The sequence below is a fragment of the Neoarius graeffei genome, chromosome 4 (genome assembly GCF_027579695.1).
Source record: "Neoarius graeffei isolate fNeoGra1 chromosome 4, fNeoGra1.pri, whole genome shotgun sequence".
Classification (NCBI taxonomy): Eukaryota; Metazoa; Chordata; class Actinopteri; order Siluriformes; family Ariidae; genus Neoarius; species Neoarius graeffei.
In genome coordinates, this window is record NC_083572.1 from 109985369 (window position 1) to 110007688 (window position 22320).

A 22320-nucleotide genomic window follows, 5' to 3' on the forward strand; every position below is an offset into this window, starting at 1 on the left:
GATTTCGTGGAATAACTTAATTATTAATGCAATGACGTTAATCACTGGTTTAATTTACAAAATGGCTTCAACACTCATTATACATAAGCGAACAGAATAGCACTTGATCCAGCATACCCTGTTGTGTGCACAAACTAAACCAACCCCTGCGATGCACATTACGATTTAATTCCCTCAAATGACTAACAGTGTATACACTATGTCAGTATTAAACCTCAACTCAACCTGAACATGGCCTACAGTGATACGATGCGTCTTTGACCTACTTAATAATGCGACATTCTTTGTTGTAACCGCCATCGTATTCCGTCGTCTCTTCAAGTGCTTGAAAGTCAAGATTCTGGAAGTGAACAACAGACACGGGTTTGTTATCCAAACATGGCGCAGTCGAGTCAGATCACATGACCTGTACGGCGCTCACTTACTCTGCTGCCGCATATTAGCAGCTCGATTTCCTCCGGCCGGAACAGATACTTCAGCGGAGATTCGTTAGTGACCATGTGGAAGCCTCTTCTGAAGGCTTTGAACTGTTTCTCCACACTTTTGTTCAGCATGTATTCTGCATAAAGTTCTACAAATTCCTGCACAGACACAGTTAACAAAAACTGGACTGCTGTCAATTTCAACCTGCATTTCTCTCCCTTTAAAATGTGAACAACGAACCTTCCGGTTATCGTTAGTGACTGGGATTTTGTCTCCGCCTTCCCTCAAGTCATACATGAGCGGGTTCCCGAATAAGTCCGTCTGCGAGATCTGGAAGGTGATCATCATGTCCTCCTCCACATTGCCTTCATACTCGAGCAGTTCCTTTAGACTCTGATGAAGAACCTGACCAAAGCAGAAGCACATTGAGATGCCTGGATTCATCCAGAGTATGCTGATGGTGCTAAATTCTTCTTTTTTTTTTTTTGAGCTGTCAGTATTCATATGAGCTCAGCTTGTGATGTCACAAAATGGACATACATAAACCAATCATGTCTGACATGTAAATTTTAAAAAAGGATAATGATCTAGTTCCTGGAAATTTGCAGCTAGTGAACAATAAAAGCCCGAAACTCAAAAACACCACTTGCGCAAGTTGACGAGACGGCAAGCTAGCTAGCCAAGATAACAGGAGTAAGTGGGGGCATTTTCTAATTAGCATATCCTGCATATTCATACAGCCTGGTGTTTTTAAGGGTAAATTTTTTAGCAATTTCTTGAAAATTACAAAAATATACATCTTTTTACTGCACCTTTTTAAAATTGGTTTAAAACCCTCAGGGTTTTTTCTAGAAAAATTTAGTATGAGGGCGCTCACCATGGCGAGGGGGGGGGGTGGGGGGGGATGGTGCCGGTTGTCCCCCCCCGCCGTGCAAAGCCTTTGAAAAATGCTCCAATGGGACATTCTGAGGCTATCTGAGAGGGAAATTGTAACAAATTGTCTGTCAACACTGAAAAAGAAAGAAGTAATCTTCTTCTGCCCCGGACAGTCTTTGGCTTTCTTCCGCTTCGTGCCGCGGGACGACATCTTTAAATGCCCAAGTGTCAACAAAAACAACTCGCGAACTACTTCTGTCAAAAGCTCCCGCGCCGGTGGGTGAAAGGTCATTCAGTCTCGAGAAATCTCGCTCTACAAGTCAGCTGACCTTGTATGTAACCCATGTCAAATCTCGCGAGAGCAGCCGCGACAAGTAAACAACTAAACAACATGGCGCCTCAGTCTGGAAAACGCCAATTCGGATTGTTTTTGCACCGTCTGGCGGTGTATCTACTATGATTGGAATATTTTTGGAGCAATTATAACGTATTTGATGATCAGACACATTGTCACGTAGTGTTGCTGGGATGTTTTCACGGAGTCGGTAAGGGGGCGCACGCCGAGAGTAAGAGGGCGCAGTGCCCCTGTTCCCCCGTTTAGACGAAAGCCTGACCCTGTACAATTTGTACAGCTATTCAACCTTATTTCGTTTTTATCCCACATTTATCGCTGCCGAATTCTGATTGGTCAGAAGGTGCTGATTTATTTTTTTAAGTAGCGCAGGCTTATATTAATGCACTCGTTCTAATGTCATTTCGAGAGTAACCGCTCATTCACAGGGACACGCATGATAGATACTCCACTTTTTTTGACGCGGTGACGTTTTCTTGAACTAAGGAGACGTATAACTTTAAACTGTTTGAGATGTAGCTAGTAAAAATGACGCCGGTCTGCTACGTTTAGCCACACAGGATCCTCGTTTCCTTTAAAAAAAAAAAAAAAAAAAGAAGTAAACAGAAGAGAAACGGCCGAGTCAGGGTTACCGGATGAGAATCAGCGAGGTCTCGGAAAGTTCCTTTCTTCCCCATGAGCTTCCTGTACACCACCATGGGGAAGTGCACATCCAGAATACAGTTATTGTAGATGGCTAGGCCCAGGACGATCCCGATCAACGTGAACTGGCCTTCGTTCTCAAATGACGAGGGGTTAAACCAGAAGAGCTTTGTGCTTTCATCGTAGGTGAACATGCCTGTAGAGAACACGGACAGAACATGCGTGAGATACGACCACTTTAACTAGCTGCAAAAATTAATAACTTTCAGAATTAAAAACAAATAAGTATTTAACACTGAACACAAGAAAAAAATAGTAACATTTTACAATTTTAGTAAACTTTTCTTCAACATCGCAGCAACTTCTTATCCATTCATAATTATAAAAAAATTAAGCACTTTAATTTTAAACAAATATATCAAGATGGTCTACACACACACACAATCATTTTTGGACCCCAAATAGAATAATAATAATAAATAATATTACAGCACCATGAACGAACCATCAAATTGTGTCGTGTCATGTTTCTCACCTCAATAAAATCACTGCATTGCCTTGTGACAGTGAGCCCAATAATGAGATTCACATCGCAGTTACGGTACATATTTATTCCTTTCTTTGCGCCAGAAACACCACCAGCACATTTATTATGGTGCGACTCTGCTGGGTGCCTGGGGGACAGCAGTGAACCAGCGCCTTCACTTTACACCACTACTGTAGAGTTACCATCCAATATCACACTCCATACGTCACACAGCTGTCTGCTTTCATCTCTCACATCCACACAGCACCATTAGGACTAATCCCCATGCACCTGTTCCTGATTAGAGCTCAATCACAGCGCAGACATTTATATAAGGACTCTGAGTAACACACAGACTTTGTGAAAGCCTTGTATTTTGTGTCTCAGTTCTGGTTTTGACCCTGTTTGTGTTTTTGGACTGTGAGTATTGGATCCCTCTGATATCCTGTCTGAGCCTCACTTCACCACTGCCTGGTTTTCCACTCAGCCTTTGTCTACATTTACGAACGTGTTTTCAATAAAACTCTTCCTGCACTGTACATCCGTCTATCACCCTTACACGACACAAACTGTCACCTGTCCAACAAGCGAGTGGACTAATAAAACTGTTTTAACTCGTTTTATATGAAACTGTCATGAATATTATCTGTAAAATGTATGAGTAAATAATCATATTTTTTAAACAGCAAATTAAAAATAAGTGCTGGATAAAAATCTATCCATCTTATGGAAATAACGATATAAATTTTGCTGTCTGGTGGTCGAGTGTTTATGAGATATGTTGGCTTGCACTTACGATCAGGTTCCCTGTGGTGGGACACTTTCACTGTTTGTATGGACACCATACAGTCTCAAAAGCCATCAAAAATCAGGTCGATGCATTTCTCTTAAGTATGGAGCTCCACTCATACCCCTTTTCCACCAAATCAGTTCCAGGGCTGGTCCGGGGCCAGTGCTGGTTCACAACTCGTTCAACTTGCGAGCCAGCTGAGAACCAGTTTGCTTTTCCATAGCTCACGGTGCTAAGAGAAGCCACGTCATTATGTCGCTGTATACGTCATTACGTCACTGTATACGTCATTACGTCGCTACGTTTGCATAAACCTCGGCGCGAATATCGAAGCAAAAACAACACGGAAGAAGCAGCAGCAACAATAATAATAATGGATGACTTAGCGTTTGTACAGCTGCTGCTTCTCGTCGCTTAAAAATGGCGATCTTTCGCGGTCTTGTTATTGTTGTTGGTCTTAACAACTCCGCCCCCCCGCTGACGCAAGCGGTTCTTTCCTCTGGCCCAGCAGAGAGTTGGTGCTAGCCTGGAACCGGTTTTTCTGGCCCCAGAGCCAGTTCTTTGTCAGTGGAAACAGAAAACCCGGTTCCAAACTAAGCACTGGCCCCGAACCAGCCCTGGAACTGCTTTGGTGGAAAAGGGGCATCTGCTATAATGTCTCAGAAAAGTGTACTGTGAGTGGGGTATCAATATCATCATATCGTCCAGCCCTTCAATTAACCACTTTCAATTCCTGAATGTTACCTCATGGTTAATTATGGGGGGATTTTTTTTTAACATAAGGCACAATATCAGTAAACAAGACTTTCTACATTCACCTGGTGAACTCTAAATTCACTTCTCCTGCAGAGATGATTACTGATGATTACGACAAAGCCACACCCCAAAACACACTCAAACTACCAACCAGTGTTCTCATTAAAAACCTTCAAAGTGAAAAGTTGCTGCTCCTAACTGGCAAATTTAGGAAACTCTTCATTTTTAAATTGTGTTTTAACTCTAATTTTAAGACTTGCAGTCGAAACAGTCGTGTCTTTTTGGTTTACTCACAAGCATTTTAACTTTTCTCTTTTTTAATGTCTTTATTCGAAATGTAAGATTTTTTTCCCCAGTCTAAGGGTATTTCATGTGCATTGTAGTGCGAATGTAGATTCTAAGAAGCAAACTCAGGAGAAACTTTTTTTAATGTGTTTTTATCTTAATTTTAGGACTCAGTTTTTCACTCCAAGAGTAATTCATACATATTTTAGCCCTTAAAATAGATTTTAACAAGTACATTTAGAAGGAATGTTTTCTTTTTTTATTTTAATGTTTTTTGCACCCATTTTAGGACTCTCAATTCATGTGTATTTTAGCACTAAAAGTAGCTCCTAACATATGCAGAAAATCTTAAATTATGCTTTTATCCTGAATTTTTAAATTCTTTTAACGCAAATATTTAGTTTAAAGTTAGACTGCCTTTCCGATTTTTCAAGTGTAGGTCATAAAAATAATTTTCCCGACACCCAATTATTTTTGTTTAGTGACCGAAAGCTACTGAATTCAAATCACAGACTTCCAATTTTATTATTATTTTTAAACAGAACAATTAATGAATTTATCTCCACGTGGCCCTAAATTCTCCGCTATTTTTTCCTGCTTCACCATGACCCGATTCAAGATACTACGTCATGCATCACGTGGTGGGCTTTCCCTGTTCACACAAGGCATTGTGGGATACAAATTTGAAACAGGAGAGAAAAATGGAGGATGTGAGTGTGCGAATGAAACATGAGAGAGTGACTACAGTAACGGAAAGAAAGCGAGAAGAAAAGATGTTATGTTCTATACGAAGGAAAGGAAACGCAGGACCAAACTAATAAATATGGGCACTCAGCGAGCACCTCGGTGTGATCAGCTGTTCATTTAGCGACAGAATGATGGAACTGTCAGTGCACGCTCAAAGGGAAACCTGTAGATGGCAGTAATGCAACACTGTGGATGCCAGCTGCTGTAAAACCCAAAAGAAGAAGGAGGTAAACCTGCGCATGCGCACACGGACTTCCTCTGTCTGCTCGACTGCGCGAAGCGAGCGATTTCATGCACATTATTTGCTTTAATCCCCTCAAATTAAATAACTTCCCAGCTACAGAATGGCCTGATATTTTGAGATATTACAGAAATAAACATATATCACAATGATCACATTTCAGAGCGAACTAAATTTCACCGATTTTATGAAATCGATAGGCCGTCTAGCTTTAACAATAATTTAACACTAAAATAAAAATAGATCTAATCTGCCAGATTTATTCTAATTTTAGAAATTAGACTAAGAGCATAAAAGTATTTTCGCACTACAAGTAGCTCCTAAGGCCAAGAAAAAATAATTGTTTGTTTCCGGTTACCCGACCGACCGTTTAAAAAAATGCTCCGACCCTAGACTTTTTTGTTAGATGTTTAAAAAAAAATGTATTTTCGCCGACCAACAATAAATTTTGAAAAAAATCTGCATTACGATTTGCATAATATTGTCGATCTGACAAGTGACTAATTCTAAAACGCATATATCGGACAAGAAACACTCATTGATTTCTCACGGCCTCAATCTGATGTCATGACCTCTTTCCGGGAAACTCCAGCTTGCGGGCACTGACATTTGAATGTAAACGGAAGCCGGAGTTTCAAAAAATGTTAGCTATCAAAACAAAAATACTAAAAGTACACGAGGACGCAAAAGTAGAGGCAACAAAGGTGACAAATAATGCATTCCAAGTGCTCATGGCGGGCGGCAGAGCTTTTGTTTCTGTGAAGAAGACGGGGTAAGTTTGCTCGTTGTGGGCCGCACTATGTGCCACTGTTTGTCCCACACCTAAAATTTATTTAAAAAAAAAAAAAAAAACCTACCTACCCGGTATTTTGTGTGATAAAAAAAAAATAAAAAGACCTACCTACCCACCCTATTTTTTTTCAAGATGTAATAGGAAATTATTTTTTCTTGGCCTAACTAACAAATTCTAGAACTTTAGATGTAGAAATTGTTTCTTTTTGTTTTTAAGTGTTCTTTACCATATTTTAAGACTTATCCTTTCCAGTTCAAAAGTAAACTCAACACTTTGAACACTAAAAGCAGCTCCAAACAGGAGAAACCCTTTTTATTGTGATTTATACCAATTTTAAAACTTTATTTTTTTAAATTCAAGAGTAATTCATAAAGGATTTTAGTGCTACAAGCAGCTCCTAAACCTACAACATCCTAAACAGCATTACTCTGTTAAAAAGGACGTATAAAAAGCGAGGAAACTGGTTACTTTGTAAACCGTGGCCTCTGATTCGCTGAATGTTGGTGCATCGACATCATGTGCGTTTCTGCTGTTAATTAAAAAAAAAAGGTCTTTGTTGACGAGTACCTATATCTGGATTGAAGATTTCCTCTACTACAAGCTGAAAGAACTCTTTGGAAACACCTCCTTCATCAACACCCTGTTCTCCTTCAAACTCCACATACAGCTGTTTCTTCAGATCGGCTGGGTTCTCCATGGCGATCATCTCCAGCTGGAATCACACACATGAACACGTCTCTCAAATATTCAGAAATACTCCACTCTCTCTCGGTGTTGTAAAATATAGCTAGCTTGCTGAGGACTCACCCTGACGAGCGCGTCGTCGATGATGTGATCTCTACGCACTTTGAGTCGCAGGTAAGGGTTGAGCTGCTGTCCCTGCACCAGGCTGTAGAGCGCCGTGATCCTGCGCTCGCTGTACATGCGGATGCGGTTGTCATAGTAGAGGCCCAAGTTCTTGGTGACAGCGTTCAGGATAAACGGGCAGGTCATGAAAGAGAACTTGCTCTCAGTCTCCACCTTGAAGAAGGTGTAGTCTTTGTCCATTTCCAGCACGTCGTTGAGAGGCTCGTTGATGAACTCGTCGAAAGGGACGAGGGGGCTGCGGCAGTCTGAGGCGCGTACGCCAAGCTCCGTTTCGAGTGGGTCCACGCGGGGACCTTTCTTGGCGCGACGCTCCTCACCCAACAGCTCCTGAAGCGTGAGCTCACTCGATTCTGCTATGGGTTCATCGTCTTCATCTTCACTGTGCCCGATGTCCAGGTCACCCCCCAGGATGCTGGCGTAGTAGACCACCTTGAGGCACTTGGTGGCTGCTACTACGCCGTCATCCTCATTCACAAGGTTGTCGCTGTTGAACTCGTTGCTGATAACGGTGTACGTGATGAGCTGCTGGAAGGTCTCTAGCAGGCGCCGGATGTGCTCCGCCCCGTGCTGCGCCCACAATCGTGCCAGCTTGGCTAGAGCAGGAAGGGGCAGCTTGCTCATGGCCTTGCAGAACTGCGGTAGTGCCATCTCCAGGTACTCAGGGCTGTGCAGGTTGCTGTTCTCCATCACGATGATAAACACGTTGAGGTAGTCGGGATCGGCGGCGTAGGCGTTATGGTAGGTAAGGTCGCACTCGACGTTGGGCGACAGGTACACCAGCGCGTTCAGGAAGGCCGCCTCCACCTTCTCATTGGACAGCAACCTGTCGTAAACTCTCCGCACCGCCTCAATGTCCACTGAAACCTCCACAGGCTTCCGGACGTTGTCTCCGGATGCTCCTTCACTCGAAGATGCCGCGTCCGGGTCCACTTCCATAGCAGCGGCAGCACATGCTGAGGCAGCCTCCTTCTCATCTTCGTCCTTGTCTTCATCTTTGGCCTGCAGCGATTTCAGCTCCTCCTTGGTGTGCTGCTTGGCTTTGCGGAAGCTCTGCACCAAGCTCTCTGCATTTGAGAACACCCTCCCAATAACACGGATCAGAGGCGAGTAGTCCTCCGTCTCACCGCATACAGCCAAAATGTCGTACACCTTCTCTTCCGTCAAGTAATTCAAATCTGAAATGTTTAAAAAAAAAAAAACATGACAAGCATGATAAAACTAAAACAAAACAAAACAAACAAAAAAAAAAGCAAAACCAAGATCCTAGACTTGCCTCTAAAGTCTTCCCTGGCGGGAGGCAGGTCCTTGTGGTTCATCTTTCCGTTGCTGCAAGCTGAAAAGTTGTGAGCTCCTTTGGCACTGTTCTCTGGGAAAGCCGAGCTGGCGCCTTTCTTGGAGGGATGGGGATCACACAGTTTGGCGTTATTCTTATACAGCTCCAGGGCCTTGATGGCCGCTGCATTGTTATCCATGCGCCGGAAACCTGGGGAGGAGCCACAAGCCTCATTCGTGCAGGCCTCATTTCCACAGCCCTCGGTTAACTGGTGGTAGTAGCGCTCGATTAGATGTTTTGCAGCCGCTCGCTTCCTGTAGCACACATTCAAACCGAACAGCCCTGGATTAGTATGGTTCGAAACTGAGAGCCTGTACAATGCAACCAGAACGTTCAGATTGGACATCATTCCAGGATGACGGAGACAATCGAGGACCAGAGAAGCTTAAGCACTGATTTCACGACCAAAGCTAGTTTTATAAAGAGGATGATTACTGTAACAGATGCTGTTTATGTGCCAACACGCATGCAGCATGGCTTTGGTGGGAAATCTTTCATGCTAGCTGCATGCGTTATTTATACCTGATGCCATGAAAGACAGGAAATGATGCCTTTTGGCTTCGTAGTATTTGACTGACAGATAAAACACCATTCGACATGCCACGCATATCCAATTTTGGCAATAAAACAGTAGAAATAAAGTGAAAATATAGAAGCAGATACTTACATTAGACTTGCTTAAAATTTCCAAAGCTGGACTCCTCCTCTGAACTCTAGAGAGAACAAAACGTGGTCAGGAAACAATCCTGTTGACGATGAGAGGTTGAGTTAGCTCTGCGCCAAACTGCACAACTTTTCATTCTGAAGTTGCATTTGGAGGATGAACTGTAGAATCGTAAGTACTTCGGTACAAATACAACTGGCTCACGTTTTGCATCACTGATCAGCTCAGACGATCACCGATCACACATTTACGCCAATAACTGACGATTCCGATCTACAAGCAATCGCTCCTCTGATTCCTATGAATGGCAACAACAGATAAAAAGACGGTAGGTATTCATCTCACGGTTAAATTAGACACAAAATAAATTCATCAGTGAAGCATTCAATAATATTTAACAAGCCTGAAAAGCATTCCTAACACATTTACAACCCAGTGTGCAAAAATTAGCACCCCCACCATTCCTTTGCCCTGCTTTCTGGATGGAAAGGTTCAACTATTTTACAATTTCTCCATTTTTCTTGTTTGCAAGGACCAATCACTGATCAGCAAAATACTACGCCTGCGGTTTTCTGCAGTTCTCCATCAGCCGATCCCTTGACAGCAGTACAATGCATTAAATCACGCAGATACAAATCAAGAGCTTCAGTTAATGTTCACAATGTTCAAACATCAGAACGGGAAAAATTGTGATCTCAAAGTGTGACTTTCTTTCACTGTGGTATGGGTGTTGGTTTGAGTCAGATGGACTGGTTTGAGTATTTCAGAAGCTGCTGATCTCCTGGGGTTTTCACACACAGCAGTCTCTAGAGTTTACACAGAATGGTGCGGAAAACAAAAAACATCGAGTGAGTGAGTGATAGTTCTGTGGGTGGAAACAAACACCTTGTTGATAAGAGAGGGTCAGAGGGAAATGGACAGATTGGTTCGAGCTTCTTTGCCAGGAAGGATATAGTAACTCATATAATCACACTTTACAACCATGGTGAGCAAAAAAGCATCTCAATGTGCAACAGAAAACCACATTGGGTTCCTGTAGCCAAGAATAGGAATCTTAGAATCAAGAACAAGTTCCTATTAAAGTGGCTGGTGAGTGTATCACATTAACTGAGCAGCAGAAGCTGAGCAATGCTGGGATTTGATCTGACGACCTTCCAATGGAGCACTTGCATGTGACGTCACAGCCGATCCAGATTGTGACAGACACCATCGTGTCGGTCAAACGCCATATTCCGCCTTCTACTTCTACTTCTGGTTCTACTTCTGCTTTTACTTCTACCTTTTCTTCTGGAAAACCCTACTATATACAATTCTACTCCAACGGCTGCGGCTACAAGCTCTCCCTACCTGTGCACGTTTTTTGTGTGTATTTTTGCGTGTTGTTCGTCTGTACCGGACTTCAATATCCACTACAACCGTATGGACTTACTGGACATTGGTTTCCAGCAGAAAATGACGGTTTGTAGCAATTTCCATCGCATGCACAACATTCCGGACGAGAAAAAAAAAAAAACATTCCGGACGAGACAACGAGACCAGTGGGGTCTCCGTGGATTGTTATTGGAAGCAAAGCGAAGGAGGCGGCGCCGGGAGCGGAAGCAAAAGCGAGGCTACAGGCAGAGCCGGCCTGTTGACTAAGTTCAGAAAACAGCTACTCAAACCTCCACTGCCAAGCCTCTACCTCTCCAACGCCAGATCCATGTAAACAAGACGGACGATTTGGAATTTCCTTATTCTATTATCGGCTGGTCAGTGCTATACTCAATACTTAAGTGACTTACCCGTTCAATGAGGATTATTTTCTTGTTTACAAGATGCCACATATGAGTCGCTGACAAATCCTGAATTTCTGTAAAGAAAACTGTCCAGAGATCTATAAGCACGCAGTGCTTCACCACTGAACAGCGAGGGAAAGTTAATGAGGTAATCATACACGTCCGGGTATTCCGCTGGCAGTTCAAAATCCGGTCGTGAAAACTCCGTCCGGTAAGCCATAAGGGTCACAAATCTGTAGATCGTTTATTTTAGACATGTATCTAGTTATCTGTTCATTAGAAAAATGAGCCATGTAGTCCGTCAGTTGAAATTGATCCATTCTGTACACGAGTGCAGCAGTATTCAGCAGTGTTTTTGACCGACAAGATGGGGGTTGTGTACTTTCCGGTCACGTGACTGCAAGATCTCTATGGACCCTTTTCACGTGACGTCACGACAAACGCGGCCGCCATTTTGGACGTGTACTACCAGTAGTTTACCACAGCCAGCATTGAGGAACGGCAGCAAAGAAAGTGTTTATTTTCAGCAAGACTTCCATCATGCCACTATATTGTTGTGCACCTGGATGTAGTAACATCAACAAACAAGGCAAGGGTTATCATTTTATCGGATCCCGACGGAGAAGATGGATAGCGGCCATTAACAGATTGGCAGCCCTCGGCATACCAGCGCTTGTGTAGTGACCACTTTGTTGGAGGTAAGACGAATAAAATTAGCCAGAAAAGGCATTACATTGCTGTTAACATTCTGTGGCGGCGAGTGTGTAACCAAATAGGCTAAAATAACCCATTGTAACCTCTTTGTTCTTCTGTAGTAGCTATTAGCTAACGACATTAGCTAGCGTTGTGTTCCTTTGCTGTTGGTAGACTGTAGGACAGATCAGAGGCAGTGTTCTACAAACAGCGCTTAATTTGAGGGGGAGCAAGCCGGAGCGCGCTCCGGAACCTCGCGCGTTGGCTCCGGCAGCTATTTACACTGGATCCAGTGATCCGACACCTCTCTTGACTGTGTAACAAAAAAAAAAAGATTGTCTTTAGGCTTGCCATCCTTCCACTTGCGAGTGGTAAGTGATCTGCGCTGGGATCACACACACAGCGGCTCAGTCCCGAATCGTGGCTCGTGCACTTCACTCGCGCGCTGTGTGAGCTGCGCAGGGCCAGAGTGCGCACCCTCCAGAGGGCACTCGCTGTTCAGGGCGGAGTGATTTGGAGCGCAGGATGCCTGCGGAGCCGAGCGTATCCGTGTATTGGTGTTGCTGTGTGCAGACGAATCATGTATTGGTGTTGCTGTGTGCACACTAATCGCTTTTAAAAACGTTAATCTGATGATCCGCTGATACGGTCTAATGTAAACATGGGCTAAGTGTTCAAAACAAGAGGAACATGTATTTGTCTCTTAAATCCAGGCCGTTCCCTGTAATCTCTAACAGCGGTTGGAGAAAGTAATGGCAAATAGTGAGTGCACAAACCATAGAAGGTAAACTGTACACAGCGCCAGGGCAGTGTGATGGTATGTCTACTTTTAGATTGTGTTAGCTTATCAATGAACACACTCGTCACTCGACGAGTTTCACGTCTTTACGACGGATACTTAAATGTGTGTTAGGTATTATTGTTGCAGTCTAAGCAGTCATTGTAGCAGCTAGATGAGCGAGAACCGAAAGGGTCTGTGCCATAAACCGTTATTTCTGTACGACGTTGCTAATGTGTCGTTACTGTTGTTATTTCTCCCTCTGCTCGCCCTGTAAATGCCCTACGTCGCTGGATAGCGAAGGTGTTTTCTGCATCTCGCTCCTTTTTCTTGTATGTTCTCCGTTTGTCGCCTTCCTCGCATTCAAACCAATTCAAGCCGAAGTCTGCTACATGTCCAAAATGGTGGTCGCGTTTACGAAGGTCACGTGACTGAAAAGGGTCTATAGGGAGGGAAAGTGAAACACAGCGATCCTAGTAGTAGCGTTCCTAAGCCGAGAGCCATACTATTGAAAATCCCATAGACCCAATTTAAAAAAAAAAAAAAATCCCACGAAGTTATGACGTGGAACTTGTACACCCCCAAAAAATATGCTGGGATTATCTGCTGTCTTTTAAAAGATCGAAATTGCGCCTAACCTGTCAGAAACGTACTACAACCAAACTGTCTAGTCAGAGTCGCTCATGTTACGTCAGCAGTAGGCTTAGCTATCCCACGACCAGGAAGATCTGTGTATAGAGACAAATGGTTGCAAATTTTTTACTTTCCCAAAGGATCCCGAACAACGTCGGATTTGGATTGAAAGAATCAGGTGAGTTGCATGTACACTACTGTTCAAAAGTTTGGGGTCACTTTGAAATGTCCTTATTTTTGAAAGAAAAGCACTGTTCTTTTCAATGAAGATCACTTTAAACTAATCAGAAATACACTCTATACATTGCTAATGTGGTAAATTACTATTCTAGCTAAATACCCTGTCCACACTAGGGATTTTGTACCGATAGGAAACTACTTTCGTACTGTAACACCTGTCCACACTAGCAACTATACCGGTACTGTAGCGGTATAACTGCATCAGTACGAAACCCACAAATGTATGGGTTTTGTACCGGTACAGTATCGGTACTGTAGCGCTTCGCTGTAGTGTGGACAGATGAAGCGGCTCTGTATCGATACAAACATAATGCACAAAGTCACACACCTCAATCGATGTCTTCGCTGAATAAAATAGTGAAGAACGGAGATTCGTTTGTTTCTTTCTCAACTGCCTCGCGCGTTTTATACGATTCGACTGAATAAATGACCACCAGAAATACAGACTGTACACTGACAACAAAAAGCACACACGTTGTTTCATCTGCCATATATTCTCGGAAGGAAGTTACTTGGTAACCACGGAAACATTTCGCGCCCGCGCATTTCAACTACCGTGAAAGAAAACCGCAAACATTTCTCGGTAGTGTGGACAGATGCGCTAAACTGTACCGGTATACTTTGTATCGATACAGTTATACCACTTTCGTACCGGTACAAGTGTGAACACAGCATTAAAGGATATGGGACATGAAACATAAATGCACGCTATATCAGTTTCTTTTCATTAAAAATATGAATTAATTGCATCAACAAATACAAAATCATCTATTAAATTCATCAAAATCGTTATATTCATGATGATTATATGGCATTTCTGCTCGACTTCCGATATGCATTTTTTGCAACCGGAAGAGCCGCCGTCACGTGATCATACGTAACAAAAACTTTCGGGCACAGCACAAGCGGGTAGATGAATGGAGAAGTGGATGACAAGAAAATTGTTTTTATAGTCTTTAAAGTACATTGGACATCATACATTGGACATCATGGTGTATTGTGCTGCTTATGGTTGCAATAATTCCAATGGGAAATGCCCTGGAGTAAGTTTTTTTGCATTCCCCAAGGACCCGAAGCTGAGGAAAGTGTGGGCTCACCTGCGCATGCGCAGTAGGCTTCGCGCATGCGCAGTAGGCTTCGCGCATGCGCAGTAGGCTTCGCGCATGCGCAGTAGGCTTCGCGCATGCGCAGTAGGCTTCGCGCATGCGCAGTAGGCTTGGTAGGACAAATCCAAGAGGTAGGATAACTTTACAGAACACCTGTTGAAAAAACTTTGCCCCTACTGTTTCCCATAAACTGTGTTCGGACCATTTCACTGAGGATTCTTTCAACATTAATACTCAGGTACTGAGCGATATTAATTCATGAAACATGAAGTATAAGGATGAGAAAAAAAAAAAAAAGTTTAAATTGGGAAGCTGCGCACATTTGCGCCAGGCTGCACAAATGTGTGCAGCTTCCCGATTTAAACTGTTTTTTTCTCATCCTTATACTTCATGTTTCATGAATTAATATCGCTATTTTTTTTTTTTTTTTAAATCGGATCTGCGCGATTCAGCCGTGAAAAAGGCGGCATCCGCCGAAAGCCGCGCTGTTTGCATCCCTCCACAGAGGCCAGGGGACAGGGCAGGAATATTTTTGTTGATATGAGTGATCCGGTGCGATTTCGCGACCCCCCTGTTGAAGACCTCTGCGCTAAGCGACTGAAAGCCGAGGTAAGGATTAGTATTATAATTTTGGGTGTATCAATTATTGATTATCATAATTCTGACTCATTTCGCCATTTTGAATGTTTTCATCTCGGACTCTGGAAGCATTGTATCTCAATCAATCTCGAAAAATATCAGCAAAAAAAAAAAAAAAACTAGCTTGCAACGGACTTTAGCTAGATCTATGATGAATTTTCAATGTATGATACAAAAATAATACTTCTTTCAACAGATCATTAGCCTTTGAGCAGAATTGTTTTTAACTTACCAGGAAGTGTTATTGAGCCGACCGCTTTCAGCCCATGTTTACATTAGACCGTATCAGTGGATCATCAGATTAACGTTTTTAAAACGATTAGTGTGCACACAGCAACGCCAATACACGGATACGCTCGGCTCCGCAGGCATCCTGCGCTTCAAATCACTCCGCCCTGAACAGCGAGTGCCCTCTGGAGGGTGCGCACTCCGGCCCTGCGCAGCTCACAGAGCGCACGAGTGAAGTGCACAAGCTGTGATTCGGGACTGAGCCGCTGTGTGTGTGATCCCAGCGCATATCACTTACCACTTGCAAGTGGAAGGATGGCAAGCCTAAAGACAATCATAACTACACAATGGGCAGTATTTGCATCAGTATTTGCAGTATTTTCATACTTTTATACTCTTTAATGAAAGGTGATACAAGGCAGAAGTCCGCGCCGTTTTTCAGCAGTCGCGTCACATGACCAACGCCAGCGAATCAGGAAGGTGGATGTCACAGTGACGTTGTCCAATGACGACGCCAGCTAGAGCTCAGCACAGCGTATCCCAATGTTTACACAGCACCGGAGCTGACACGATCTGGATTGAATACGTGGACCCTGGCGGATTCCCGTTTCCCGCCGTTTCCAGGCGGTTTAATGTAAACGGACAGTGCATCCGCGAAGAAAACAAGACAGATACGGTCTAATGTAAACTTGGCCTCAGTTTCATGAGGGCTGAATGAACTCTCACTCTCAGAATCATCTGACCCGTCAGAGTAAAGACAAGATCCATGTTCATGTGAATTCCCAGCTATCGGTTCGAATTGATAGGGTCTAACTTCACATCTCTGTGAAACATCAGGAATGTCACTGTCGATGGTGTCCATTTCGGTAACCTGTTTACATTAGATTCCCAAGCGCTGGCTCCTTGGAAAGTTTTTGTTGCGTCACGGGTCACGTGACCACCTAGCTCATTAACGAATCCTTGTTTTACGCTGATGTATAAAAAAACTTGAATAATGTGATGATTTTCACATTTTTGACGCCCTGCAGTGATTTAGATGGCATTTCTTATGTCCTTTATACATAATTATACCCAGGTAAAAATCCATGTCCCATATCCTTTAATGTGTGGTTTTTGGTGCAATATCTCCATAGGTGTATAGAGGCCCATTTCCAGCAACTCTCACTCCAGTGTTCTAATGGTACAATGTGTTTGCTCATTGCCTCAGAAGGCTAATGGATGATTAGAAAACCCTTGTACAATCATGTTAGCACAGCTGAAAACAGTTGAGCTCTTTAGAGAAGCTATAAAACTGACCTTCCTTTGAGCAGATTGAGTTTCTGGAGCATCACATTTGTGGGGTCGATTAAATGCTCAAAATGGCCAGAAAAATGTCTCGACTATATTTTCTATTCTTTTTACAACTTATGGTGGTAAATAAAAGTGTGACCCCAAACTTTTGAACGGTGACCCCAAACTTTTGAACGGTAGTGTACACAGATTTGGAAAGGCGCTAGACTTGGTGACGTCAGGTATGCGACGTCGGGTCCGTGTAGTCTTTGATTAGCTTATTAAAAAACATTCAAAACGATTCAAATCGGTGGAAAAAATAAAGTATGATCACCAGGATCGATACAGCTGCCCGACATGCACAACATATGGAAGCCATTGCCTTAACTTTGAAGTGTAACCCGAAATGTAATTTTTTTGAAAAGATATTCCCATTCATTTTGCCATAGAGGTTTGAACGCATCCAGTAAGGGGCGATGAGATTACTTTCCCTCCCTATGCCTTAACCACGGACTTCTGATGGACGGAAACATCTCACTGTGTCAAATCCACCAAACAAGAGTACAGTACGATATGCGTGAATTCAATTCTTCGTTTCCGATTCAATCCAGGCTCAAGAAATCACCATGGTGATTGAAGTTTACATTCAGTAGTGGAGAATGTAGGATTGAAAACATTTTCGGGCGACAGAGAACTACGTGACTGACAGTAGAACTACGTAGCCAATAATGGAATTGGGGGGGGGGGGGGGGTAGTGTTAATTTGTGTTAGCAGCGCTGGCACAGATTGTTCCTCTCACTCAGGATCTTTCTACTTGATAATCATCATCATCATCCTAATGTTACTTAGAATGCTATTTCTCCCTTAATTTTCAACCAATCTTCACCAAACTTCACATGAAGAATACCTCTAGGCTGAAGTACGTTGCTCTGACTTTTGGTGCTGATCTGGATCACTGATCCGGAATGATCCATGAAAAACGAGATTTTTTTTTCCAGTCACTTATAACTGTCAATTTTCATGATTTTTTCAATCAATCAGTTTGTTTCATTTTGTTCAGGGCGGCAGGGCACAACTTTTCCTCACTAAGCGTCAATCTCTCTTACTGTTCCGGATCTATAGGGTACGGTGACCAGACGTCCCGGTTTTGGAACAGCTAGCACAAATTACTGCGACTTTAGTCACAGTCTCTATTTCATTTATATTCTGCTATATGTTCCTCAGAGTCTGAACAGTTCATGCAAACGCTGCATCATTTTAACTTTTATAACACTGAATCAACTAAAAAAAAGACAACTGAGACACACCGTTCTGATTGGTCAGAAGATGCTGATTAATTCTCTTTAACAGCAGCTCTGACAGCAGTGCAGGTTTATATTAATGCGCTCATTTTAATTTTAGTTTCTACAGTAACAGGGACTTGCGTTTTATAAACATACTGTTTAAATGGTGATGTTTCCTTTTTCTGTAACTAAGTAGATTTTATTTAACACTTCAAGGTCATAGGCAATGGTTGGAGGTGAAATGTAGAATATCAACTTTATTGTCTAGAACAGGGATGGACAATTATTTTTTCCATGGGGCCACATGAGAAACAGAAAATTTTGTGGAGGGCCGGACCAAAAGGCTGAACTAAATTCTGCATAATATTAATTGTATTTCTTTATCTAAAGCAGTAAATAACATTGTTTTTACAAGCTGCTAAGACTGGTAAGAGTATGGAAAAAACGAGGCTGCCTTACAAAAAAAGTCATTTATTCAATCAAATTTCCCAAAACAATGGTTAACAAAATGTGAACGTTTGTACCATTTTTTTTCAGTCACATTCACCCCAAAACACAATAAAGACATCACAATATTGTCTTTCTACTCCAAATATCAAGCACCAAGTCCACCAAGCACTCTTTCACAAATTCCCCCTCCGAGAATGGCTTACTGTTTTTAGCGAGTTTGTGGAAAAGCACAAAGCTGGTCTTGGTTGCTGCATCCCTGGATGTGTGACGCTTGGTAAAAAAGCCTTGCTGCTTTTCTAGCTTAGCCAGCAAAGCTTACGATGTCCGTGCTATTTCAGCATCAGTCAAGTTTCGGTATTTCTCAGCGTGCTTCGTCTGGTAATGCCGACTCAAATTGTAGTCTTTGAACACGGCGATCTGCTCTCCGCAAACTAAACACACGGCTTCATCTCTGACTTCAGTAAATAAATACTTAGCAGTCCATGTTTTGTTGAAAGCCCTGCATTCAGCATCTACCTTTCTTCTTTTTGCGGACATTTTGGGGGCTAAAGTCTTTTTGTGACCTGCTCGTGTAGGTATCAGATCTACAGATCGGCTCGGGCTCCGGCGCCTGCTGGTGACGTCACACGATGTGATTGGCTGGACCGTTTGAAGGATGACGTACAAGTTTGTGGTTGGTCTGGACAAATTACGGAAGTAGTTATCGCGGGATTAGGTTTCGTGGGATTTCATGTCATGTTCATGTCGCGCACATTGCATTTTTGTTGAACACAACTTCAAAATAAAAGCAATGCACATTCAGTCCATGCATGAGGTAAAATCAGAAAATACGTTTATTTTGTAATTTCTAATTAACCTTACGCGGGCCGGTCAGAATGAACCAAAGGGCCGGATGCGGGCCGTAAAATGCCCAGGTCTGGTCTAGAAGAACGACCCAAAAAGCGAATTCAATCTTCCTGGTGTCTAATTTGCACCCTAAAATTGAATAAAAAGGTTAAAATACACTGTTTTGCCCAATTTCCGAAGGTTTGTTTACATTGTTTACGCACTTTCACCGCCAGGGGACCGTCGTCGTGACGTCATTCAAGCCAAACAGACTGGGAGCAGCTCTGTGTTTACTTGCGAACCGAGCACACGTGTACGGACTTTGGTCGTGAGAGGTTGTGTAAAATGTCTGAAAGCGATAGTGATTTTGAAGTAGGAACTCTCCAAATTGAATATCGAGAGATGAAACCGTATATGTATGAACCTCTGGCCGTTGCGAAGCAATCGGTGAATGTGGCTCACTGGTTTGACCGTGCGGCCTCGGAATCAGACAGCGACTCGGCCGACTCTGATCGCGGTGACCCCGGACCTCAACAAGACTCGCGCCCAAACAATTTATCCTGGTAGTTATGATAAATTCCTACTTTCGTTGTAATACTAAATAAGAGCCCTTTTGAAGAATAATTAAACCGCCCTCCCTAGTGGATATAGGGAACGATTACTGGACAGTGCGCCGGTAGGCCACATTAGCCTGCCATCCGTGGCATTATACTATTTATAGCCGACTCTAAGCGAGGAAATATCCCTTTGTCTCATTTCCACAATGATTGTACAGGATCCCTCAGGATTCTTGACTCCTCAATTGCAAGCAAAAGTAAAAATGTTTACCTCCAAACTTCTCCTTTTTGCTTGAGCGTTGCTGCTCCTTTTCTTCTCTGACTGCTTGATTTTGTTTCACGCGCACAATCCACTCTCTCCGCCTCGTCTCCTCTTTTGGAAAAAGCCAACCCTCTTCTCCTTTTTCGGAAAAAGCCAACCCACTCACTTTGCCTCTGTTCCTTTTTCGGAAAAAGCCAATCCTCTCGCTCCGCCTCTTCTCCTCTTCCGGAAAAAGCCAATCCTCTTGCTCCGCCTCTTCTCCTCTCTCAGAAAAAGGTAAAAGCTTCTTCCTGAACCGGTCCCGTTGTTACAGTTCACTGCACAGCAATAAGGCATGGGGGTTTTTCTTTGGAAATTCCCGAACGCACGTCTGCACTCAAGCCAAATGGCAATGTAAGTAAACAGAAGTGGACTCAACTCAAGCGGTTGGTTTGTCTTGAATGACGTCACGCGCCGAGTGGTCACAAAAATTGCCGAACAGAAATTCGCCGCGATCCGCACTAACTTGTTTTAATTATTACTTATTAACAATACTTATTGGGACCAGAAGAAAATTACAGAGGGTTTTTTAACATATAAAGTTTCAAATGTGCATAAAATTAAAACCGTTGCCTATGAGCTTTAAGGAACAAGCAGCTAGTGACAGTAAAAAAAAAAAAAAAAAACTGTAACCAAGCTCTCTGACACCTTCAGGACAGACGAGTTGGCAATTTTTGTGTTTTCTTGGTAACATGATACACTGCATTTTTGTTTTGTCATCTTATCAATATCATTACTAGCGAGAGAGAAAAACGAGAGGCTGGTGAGGGAACGACTGTTAGCTGCCGGCACGTAAGTGAGAACAGGAACTAGTTTCGCAGAGCAATACATGTAGCTACAAACGGATTTTTTAAAAAAAGTATGCCATGTAGTACTTTAATCAGTAAAAAAAAAAAATCTAACGGCAGGTGAAATTGACGTGGTGTGATCGTACGTTCAGACCAAATATGGCAAAAGTGTCAAAATTCACTCTGGTTGTCTTGTCAAAGTTCATAGATGAAATATGTAGATACAAGATCGCTTGGAACGGAATGCTTCATCTCGCAAACTTTACTTAAAAAGAGCCGTGAGGTAAGCAGACGTGTCAACTGGTGGTCGTATCTTTGTTCCAACCGATTAGTGAAATGTTTCAAATGCGAAAGGAAAAAAAAAATGAAGGAAAATAAATGAATTAAAAGTTAGGTGTCGTGTAACTTTGGTCTTGATCCTAAGCGCCACGTCAAATTTCAGCATGCAGTTTGTACTATAGGACACATTTACTCACTCACTCACCTTGCTCTTAATGTTACTTTGCATTTAGCCGACGTTAAAGCATCCGTGGTCGTGGTTGAAGTTTAGTGGCTCATGAATGTAACTGATCAAATAATCAAATGTAATTGTGCGTGTGTGCAGAAACCACACACACCATCACTAGAGAGACACCAACTCCTGGAACCAACTCCTTGCGCGTGTGAACATACTTGGCTAATCAACAGGATTCTGATTCTGATTCTGATGTTGGTGTTTTGAGCCAATGAAATGTATGCATTCCTCATTAAACAAACAAAACAAAAACAAGATCAACTGTGAGCTACTGCTCACTTACGCATCCCCCCCGCTCTCGCTTATATCAGAACGCAAGCAATCGAAGGAATAGGACACTTATTATGAATGTTGACTTAAAAAAAAAAAATCAGTCCCGTGGGTCCATGTAGCCGCTGCTTATAAATAAAAGTTTTCTGATCTCATGTTCATACAGTAAATACAGCATATATATTTAGTCTATGAGCCAGGAGCCATAAAAATGAAGCACAATCCAAAAATGAACAATTTAAATAAGTAAATAACAGAAGTAAAATATACCAAGTGTCTGTGCTTTATATTATTCTACTCTTGCAGTTTTTGAAACTGAAACCTCCGAACCGAGGCTGACATACACACGCTGTCACCATGACCCAAACTCTTATTTCCCGGAAATGGCCCGGTGCTAGAGCTCAGAGGAACGCACTTTCCCTGTGTAATAAGCATAAACATGTCTGAAAGCGATTTCTTTAGTCTAGTCCATTTATTTCAAATGGTGAACCGAATTGGATACACGCAACGGCCATTTTAATCAGAACATGTGTATGTGCATGCGCAGTGCGTGATCGTTACACTTACATCCTTACAGCACGATGACGTAGTGGCTAGCGCCGCTATATGAGGCAGGAGCCACAACAAAAATGATTTTGACCTTTTTGGTGACCTTGACCAGATGACCCTCAAAATG

The 22320-nt window shown here is 42.7% G+C and overlaps 1 protein-coding gene across 3 annotated transcripts in view; it reads right to left on the bottom strand.

The window, feature by feature from the left end:
* The window catches only part of ube3a (ubiquitin protein ligase E3A), a 32167-nt gene that overhangs the window by 7768 nt on the left and 2079 nt on the right, over positions 1-22320 (bottom strand). Inside the window, exons 2-10 of one of the 3 annotated variants that reach the window (XM_060920170.1) lie at positions 9500-9593; positions 9299-9377; positions 8572-8885; positions 7239-8473; positions 6999-7143; positions 2284-2489; positions 664-828; positions 426-581; positions 267-340 (exon numbers count right to left, since the gene is read on the bottom strand). In XM_060920170.1, the coding sequence (XP_060776153.1) occupies positions 267-340; positions 426-581; positions 664-828; positions 2284-2489; positions 6999-7143; positions 7239-8473; positions 8572-8885; positions 9299-9300 (2297 nt within the window). In that variant the 5' untranslated portion in view covers positions 9301-9377; positions 9500-9593. The remainder of the gene's footprint in view (positions 1-266; positions 341-425; positions 582-663; positions 829-2283; positions 2490-6998; positions 7144-7238; positions 8474-8571; positions 8886-9298; positions 9378-9499; positions 9594-22320) is intronic. The other 2 variants (XM_060920171.1, XM_060920169.1) reach the window with 2 other exon arrangements.